This window comes from Bidens hawaiensis, unplaced genomic scaffold, assembly GCF_021521415.1.
Source record: "Bidens hawaiensis isolate Kalapana, Puna unplaced genomic scaffold, B.hawaiensis_p1.1 tig00000536_1, whole genome shotgun sequence".
Classification (NCBI taxonomy): Eukaryota; Viridiplantae; Streptophyta; class Magnoliopsida; order Asterales; family Asteraceae; genus Bidens; species Bidens hawaiensis.
Genome location: NW_027491034.1, coordinates 3,276,852 through 3,284,810, shown reverse-complemented (window position 1 = coordinate 3,284,810; position 7,959 = coordinate 3,276,852). Strand labels below are relative to the sequence as shown.

At 34.4% G+C, this 7,959-nt stretch overlaps 1 protein-coding gene across 1 annotated transcript; it reads right to left on the bottom strand.

Moving 5' to 3' along the window:
* Positions 1–5,739: 5,739 nt before the first annotated feature.
* On the bottom strand, positions 5,740–6,843 carry LOC143635577 (eukaryotic translation initiation factor 4E-1-like). Its single transcript, XM_077103376.1, has 5 exons — positions 6,552–6,843; positions 6,235–6,400; positions 6,022–6,147; positions 5,863–5,928; positions 5,740–5,790 (listed from the first exon to the last, which is right to left on the bottom strand). Exons 1-5 carry the CDS (start codon positions 6,797–6,799, stop codon positions 5,740–5,742), a joined length of 657 nt encoding a protein of 218 aa, XP_076959491.1. The 5' UTR covers positions 6,800–6,843.
* Between the last annotated feature and the right edge of the window lie 1,116 nt (positions 6,844–7,959).

The window sequence follows — 7,959 nt, the reverse complement described above, 5'->3', positions numbered from 1 at the left end:
ACCGAGGTAAAAGTTAAATATTGTCATGTATGTAATTATTTACTTTGGTTGTTTTTGACTCGTACTCGTATCGTATGTAACCGGATCCTGTACGGTTCCGTTTTTGGTGATTATTCGATTTAATATTCCGCTGTGTTTTTCTTATTTATTATTAATTTGATTAATAATTATGAAATCAATAAAACCGGGTTTAATTGTTAAACCGTTGACTGATCACCACTGGAACCCAACAACAACAACCCCCATCGTCGACCACTTTAGAGACTGGAATCGAGGGTGATAGTGGTCCGATTTGTCTTCAATCCCGACACCACGCAAGCATCGTCTTCTTCTTTTTCTTCTTAATATTCGGTGCACGACCATGCAAACACAGAGCCGCCTCCGTAACCACTGCCACCAAATCTACTCTTAATTAAGTTTCTTTTGGTCAAGATCTGGCCGGTTTTTGTTCAGAGGGGTGAAGGAGATGACGATGTTGACCAGATTTGGTGGCCACAGGTGGTGGGAGTTTATTTAGTGGTTTATGGTGGTGGTGGTGATAATAGGTTAGTGAAGTTTAGTGAAAGAATCAGGGCGCATGTTCGTTTCATGGAATGGAATTGAATAAAATGGAATTGGAATTTGCATAAGATTTGAGATTTGAATGAATTGAATTTGGAATATGAACATTCCAATAGGAATAGGAGGGAATTGAAATTCAATTACATTCTTAATGTGTTCGTTTGACAAATGAGTAGGAATTGGTTTATTTATTTATTTATTTTCTAACAAGGATAATGGCAAAAACGTTTTAGTTTTTTAGATTTTTTATTTTATATTTATATTTTGCTTTATGATTTTTTTTTATTTTTTTTTTTGAATTTTTATTATGGGTTTTTTTATTAATATCAAAAACCCCTTAAAAATTATTAAAAAATAATAATAAAAAAAATTCATAACTCAAAATATAAATAAAAAACAAAAAAGGTAAAAAAAAGCTAAAATGTTTTATTTGTTGTCCTCTTAAAAAAACTTGAGAAAAGATTTCAATGAATTACATTGAATTCCTCCACATTTTGGAAGGATTTGGAATTCCTTAATTTAAAGGAATTGAATTCCAATTCCAATTCTTTGAACCGAACACATCAAAATGAAATTAAGATTCTAATTCTAACGAAACGAACACACCATGTCATAGGATTTTAATTCCAACTCCTTTGAATTTCCACGAATTCTGTGAAATCAACACACTCTCAGGGTTTTTTAGAAATTGGTTCTATGTTGATAAGGCTATAATTTTTTTGATTATTGAAATTTTTTTTTTCAACCAAAAGGTAAAGGGACGAATTGTCTTGCATATGATTGAATTTAACAGAAAAAACTAACTGAAATAAAGTTAAAGGACAAACACTATAGGATTTGTAAACATAAAGAATAAAACATATTAATTTCAAAGATAAAAAAGAGGGTACAAACATAGGGTCAAGTTATTCTACAAAGGATTACAAAAATGAGAAGTGTGAGAAACCATGAATAATTGACATGTGTCAAGTGTGGACCAAAAGGAAAATGGTATAGAGGTAATTGTACACATTTTCTCTCTCCACATGCAAGGCACATGTTAATACCCCCATCATTTTAGAACGTCTATAACTTTTCCGTATGATATTTTTTTTAAAAAAAATCATCATAGTAACAAGCATTTTTTTATCTTTAATATGAGTATGATTTTGTTATATAAAATTTAAAACAAAAATTACGTCATTGTGTCTTTTCGCATACCATTGTGTCTTTTCGCTTATCATTGTGTCTTTTTTCGCCATTGTGTCTTTTTGCACACCATTGTGTCTTTTCGCTTATCATTGTGTCTTTTTCGTCATTGTGTCTTTTCGCACACCATTGTGTCTTTTCGCTTATCATTGTGTCTTTTCGCACACTATTGTGTCTTTTCGCACACCATTGTGTCTTTTCTCTTATCATTGTGTCTTTTCGCACACCATTGTGTCTTTTCGCTTATCATTGTGTCTTTTTTCGTCATTGTGTCTTTTCGCACACCATTGTGTCTTTTTTCGTCATTGTGTCTTTTCGCACACCATTGTGTTTTTTCGCTTATCATTGTGTCTTTTCGCACACCATTGTGTCTTTTCGCTTATCATTGTGTCTTTTTTCGTCATTGTGTCTTTTCGCACACCATTGTGTCGCACACCATTGTGTCGCACACCATTGTGTCTTTTCGCTTATCATTGTGTTTTTTCGCACACTATTGTGTCTTTTCGCTTATCATTGTGTCTTTTTTCGTCATTGTGTCTTTTCGCACACCATTGTGTCTTTTCGCTTATCATTGTGTCTTTTTTCGTCATTGTGTCTTTTCGCACACCATTGTGTCTTTTCGTTTATCATTGTGTCTTTTCGCACACCATTGTGTCTTTTCGCTTATCATTGTGTCTTTTTTCGTCATTGTGTCTTTTCTCACACCATTGTGTATTTTCGCTTATCATTGTGTCTTTTTTCGTCATTGTGTCTTTTCGCACACCATTGTGTCTATTTTGTCATTGTGTTTTTTCGTCATTGTGTCTTTCAACTCATCATTATGATTTTTAAATACTAATAACACCGTTGTGTAATAATAATATGTAAAAATAACGATAAAATAACAACAAATTATCTAATACATAAAACACAATAATTAATACATGTTACACAATAACTTGAAACGTAAAACACAATGGTGAATAGTATAACACAATGACCTAAAACGTAAGACACAATGGTGAATACGTATAACACAATGACCTAAAACGTAAGACACAATGGTGAATATATATAACACAATGAAAACAACATATTACACAATGAACAACAAAAAACACAATTAAAAACCCATTAATTTTTTTTATTTTTATATAACAATATGATACTCATATTAAAGATAAAAAAACGCATATTATTATAGTGAATTTTTTTAAAAAAAATAATGTCGTATGAAAAAGTTATGGAAATTTTAAAATAATAGAGAAATTTGACATGTGCCTTGCATGTGGAGAGAGAAAGTCAACAAATGTGAGTTATTACCTTCATGCCCTTTACATTAATTTTTATTTATTAAATTAATCTCAACCATTCAAATCTAAGATCAATTGACTAAATTCTTTATCACCCTTCTCATTTTTATTGTCTTTTGTATTTTAACTTTAAATAAATATGATTTATGAATGTATGGATGTAGGTGGTAGCATCCAAGGGCAGACCTACAACTTTCTTTCGAGGGACGATCATACCCTATGAAAAAATTATTTTAATACTATATGTATGAGTCGATTCCCAACCGACTGCCATTAATTTTTGACACCGACTTCATGAACTTTTAGCTTTTGATAAGAGAAGAAAGAAGTTGATTATGGATATTGTTTTAGGTTGGTATTGAAGATTTTCCTCATCCATATTATAAGGTTGTTTTGTGAAAATATGGAGAGAAGAAGAAAAAGAAATAAGATGAGTGGTGAACTAGTACACTTGACCCGATATATCTAAGCATTATTTATTATAGTTTCCTGCTTTTTTTTTCTTCTAACCTGCCTATCAATCATTTTAATTTAATATAGAGGGTGAGTGATAGTGTCCGTTTACCACGTTACAATTTGCATGCATTTTAGGATTATTTAAATTAATGCACATTTACATTTCCACCTTTGCGTTATTCCATGTACTAGTTAACTGTTTTTATTAAATTAATCATTTAAGAAGAAAATTAGTAAAGTTTTATTGACTCTTTCTCTCTAATGTTTCTTGAAGTCTAACCGTCAATCTCAAATCCGGCTATTATCAGTGAGTTCTAACTATCTCATCCGTTCACTTTTTAGATCCAATGGCTCCTAAGGGGGGTACCCTGTCTCAAAAAAGTCGTGTGTGTAAGATTGTTTTTCGTGTTAGAGGTTAGTGTATATAACACGTGAGTAGGGGTGCAAATGAGCTGAGCTGCTCGCGAGCTACTTGAGATCGGCTCGTTAAAATGCTCATTCGAGCCGAGCTTTATCGAGCTCGAGCTCGAGCCCGAGCTCAAGCCTAAAAATAAGCTTGTTTAATAAACGAGCCCGAGCCCGAGCTTTACTTATCGAGCTCAAGCCGGCTCGCGAGCCTAAACGAGCCTGTCATTTATATAGTTTTTTTAAAATATATATTTAATAATTATTAATTAATAAATATAATGTTACGAAAAAATAAATAAAAATAACTAAATAATATATATTCGTTTATACATAAAATTATAATAGAAAAAATATATAAAATATTTATAATTATATAAAAATAATAATTGATAAATAGTGAACGAGCCGAGCCTGAGCCGAGCTCGAGCTTCAAAATCCGAATATGAGCCGAGCTCGAGCTTTGAAAATAAAGCTCGAAACGAGCCGAGCTCGAGCTCGAGCTCTGTGTAAGTTAAACGAGCCGAGCTCGAGCCTAGTCGAGCTCGGGCTCGGCTCGGCTCGTTTCCACCCCTACACGTGAGTTATAAATACGTTTTAAACAAGTTAGGCGCATGTCCATGCATAACTTTCACTAATTTGGTTGGCATACGCGAACCCACATTAACCTAGGCTTGAGCTCGGGCTCGGCTCGGCTTGTTTCCACCCCTACACGTCAGTTATAAATACATTTTAAACAAGTTAGGCGCATGTCCATGCATAACTTTCACTCATTTGGTTGGCATACGCGAACCCACATTAACCAACTCGTGATGAAACACGAAGGCCTTTAGATTTGTTATTATTCACATGTCCTGTCGTTGTTGGCCGAAACATGAACGCACCCGAACATCTGTTGTCCAAGTCCCAAGTACTACAACCGTATGCAACCAGACAACCAGTTTTAGGCAACTTAATTGTTGTCGAAAAGCTTATATGCACCACCAAATACTCCTTAATTCTAGTATTAGCAAATACTCTATTGTTAAAGTTTTGATAATACAAAGGACTATTGCAAACTGTACGTCTCTTTTTCTTGGACATGACCAAATCCAACCTAAGCCCCTTTTATATACATAGCAATTCAGTTTTAGGAAAAGAAACACAAGACAAGGATTGCCCAACATGTCATTATGAGTTTCCAATGCGTTTGAAACTCCAAGACCATATCAAAAAGTGTGTGAACCTGTTTGTATGAGTGTGAGAAATTAGTAACTAATACCAAGATCATTATGAGTTTCATAGCCTGTTCATTTGAAATGTATTTATACTATTTTAATTTGTTAGGATTTGGTAATATAACGTTTACAATACTTGATAACATATTGAAAACGAATTGAAGTTACCGATATTAATGTACTAATACCAATATTTTATTTATCTTTTATTTGTGATGTACAAGGTGAATAGTATGCATTTAGTATTTAGTGTTATTAATTATTATTTGTCACATTTTTCCTATGTATAAATAGTAAAGTGTTTATGGTATCTGATACATAATCAACAAATTCCTTGATAAGAAAGATTCTATCATTTCTCTCATGATCACCACTTTTGTCAGTTGAAACAATCTAAAAAAAATGTTGTGACCCGTTTGAAAAGTACGATTCCACCTCTAAGATAGATCCGCACATACTATATACCGTCTTATTTGAAACAAGTGAGATTTATTAGGATCAACTACTTGAGAATGATTGGATCAATGCATACAAATTTCTAAACAAGTGGATGCATTCGGAGTCCCTACATAACATCCCGAGCTTGCATCTGGGTAGACTGATCGGATACACAAAACGCGTCATGTTGTGTATTTATTTTTAGCACCCCTGTCGAGTTTCTTCGCATCCTCCTGAGATATAATGCAAAATATGAGTCCAAAATCCACATTAACAAATATTCATTCTAAGACTCTTATACTTACATGAAATATGAATCCTATCATGTCATTATAATCAAGAAGCTCCTTCCACTGTTTCCCAATGCTCATCTGCAAACAAACATTAATTATGCAAAATATGCTTAAAATAGCACAAGCTAATTAATTACTCCATAAATTTACAATGCTATGAAATATTAGTACCTGTGCAGCCTCATTGGAAGCGTTCTTGGTCCAGAGAGCTATTTTCTCCTGCCTTGATCTCACATTAACAACCGCCCCGCATATTTCATCTCCATGATCAAATTGTTCTCCAATCATTGCTAGCAACTTTCACATCACACAAATATAAACATATTAGACCCAATGTAACAAATAAGACTCGAATACTTAACGGCTGTTTGATCAATTAAGTACCGTGTAAAGCCAACACGTGTCGGATTTCGACTTAGGAAAAGTCATAGTCCACTTTCCTCCACCAGCACAAACCGGGTCCTCCCATTTGGGCTCAATCCTGTTTTTGAAACAATGGAGGTCTGCGCCTGCAGCCAATCTGCTCGGTATATGTATATTGTTGTAAAGGCTGGATTCAAACACGTACATTGTTATATATATATATATATCCAATTATTCATGCTAGTCTTTGTAAATTATTATTATGATGACATTGACTGTCATACAAAATGAAAACATCTTAAGGTATTATTAATCAACTATATATATAAATACGAGACCTCCAGAATTCTTCAACGGTTGAGAAAGTGTAAATCGGACGGATCGAACTGCCCCATGCAACCTGCTTTGACTTAGCGGATGGATTATCGAACCAGAAGGTCCATGAGTGTTCGAGAGGGTGGCGCTTTACAATGTCCTTACCCTGCCTAAGAGACGTGTCGTCTTCTTCTCCATCGGATCGAACGCCCCTGTGTTTACCGGAGTCGTTAGTCCTTTGATCCTCGAATTTTGTTGCTTCATCCACCATTAATTTCTCGGAAATCAGTTTGCAGATTCAAAATTCTGTTAGATTCTTGAGATAGGTTGATGAGGCATGCATGGTCTATTCTATAAAGCCCAATGACAGAGTAGTTTTGTTCGCATCGATTGAATCATTCTCAAGTATTTGATCCTAATAAATCTCACTTGTTTCAAATAACACTATATATAGTATGGGCGAGTGAGTCTATTTTAGTGATGGAATCCTAACTTTTCAAACGGGTCACAATATTTATTTTAGATTTTTTTTTTTTTTGAAAATTGACTTTCATTAAAAACAAACACAACCAACGACTATCACCAAGACGGAGAAAGACGCTGAAATCCAAAAACCAAAAACAACAATCACGTTACATCAAATAAACACCATCTTTTCCAATCCACTACCCCTATCTTAGATCTATTTTTGTACCAAAGAAAACCCAAAGATTTTATATCCGCAACCATTTCTGCCACCTTAGTGTTCTTGCCCGAAAAAATCTTTTCATTCCTAGCCCGCCAAATCCTCCAACAAGTAATGATGACAATTCCATGAATAATCAATCTCTTGTTCCCCGTCGCACCACAAACCTTATGCACTTCCACCAAATCATTGACATGAAAAACAAAAGATCTAGGGATGTTGCACCATGAACCAATCGCATTCCAAACGGCCATAGAAATGAAACACCCGGTTAACAAGTGCTCGAGCGATTCCTCATTACTCTCACATAAAGCGCAACTATGATCATCACAATGCAAATGACGTCTAGCTAAAGCCTGCTTGGTTGGAAGACTATCCAGAACGGCCCTCCACATAAAAATATTACATTTTTTCGGGACCCAATCGCTCCATTGGAAACTGAAACTCCCAGCATCCACAACGGACCGCACCATCCATCTTTTAATCGCCGAAACCTCGAACTCTTTGCAGCTACCAACCGCCCAAGACCATGAATCTTCACGGTCAACCATCACCACCCCTTGAGAGAATCTTTTTTACCAACGAATTTGTTGATTATGTTTATGTATCATATATCGTAAACAGTTTACTACTTATATATAAAGAAAGAAAATGTCACAGAATAATAACACTAGCTAAATATTAAATACAGTGGCGGACCCATGATTTTTTGCCAATAGGGTCCCAATTTTTCGGTTCACAAAATT

Bases quoted from the DNA above. Each gene is read 5' to 3' on its own strand.
- LOC143635577 (XM_077103376.1), bottom strand. From the start codon at position 6,799: ATGGTGGATGAAGCAACAAAATTCGAGGATCAAAGGACTAACGACTCC. The intron at 6,401-6,551 runs GTCTCGTATTTA...GTTTGAATCCAG, and splicing joins ACCGTTGAAGAATTCTGGAG to CCTTTACAACAATATACATA. The intron at 5,929-6,021 runs GTACTAATATTT...GTTTGTTTGCAG, and splicing joins CTTCCAATGAGGCTGCACAG to ATGAGCATTGGGAAACAGTG.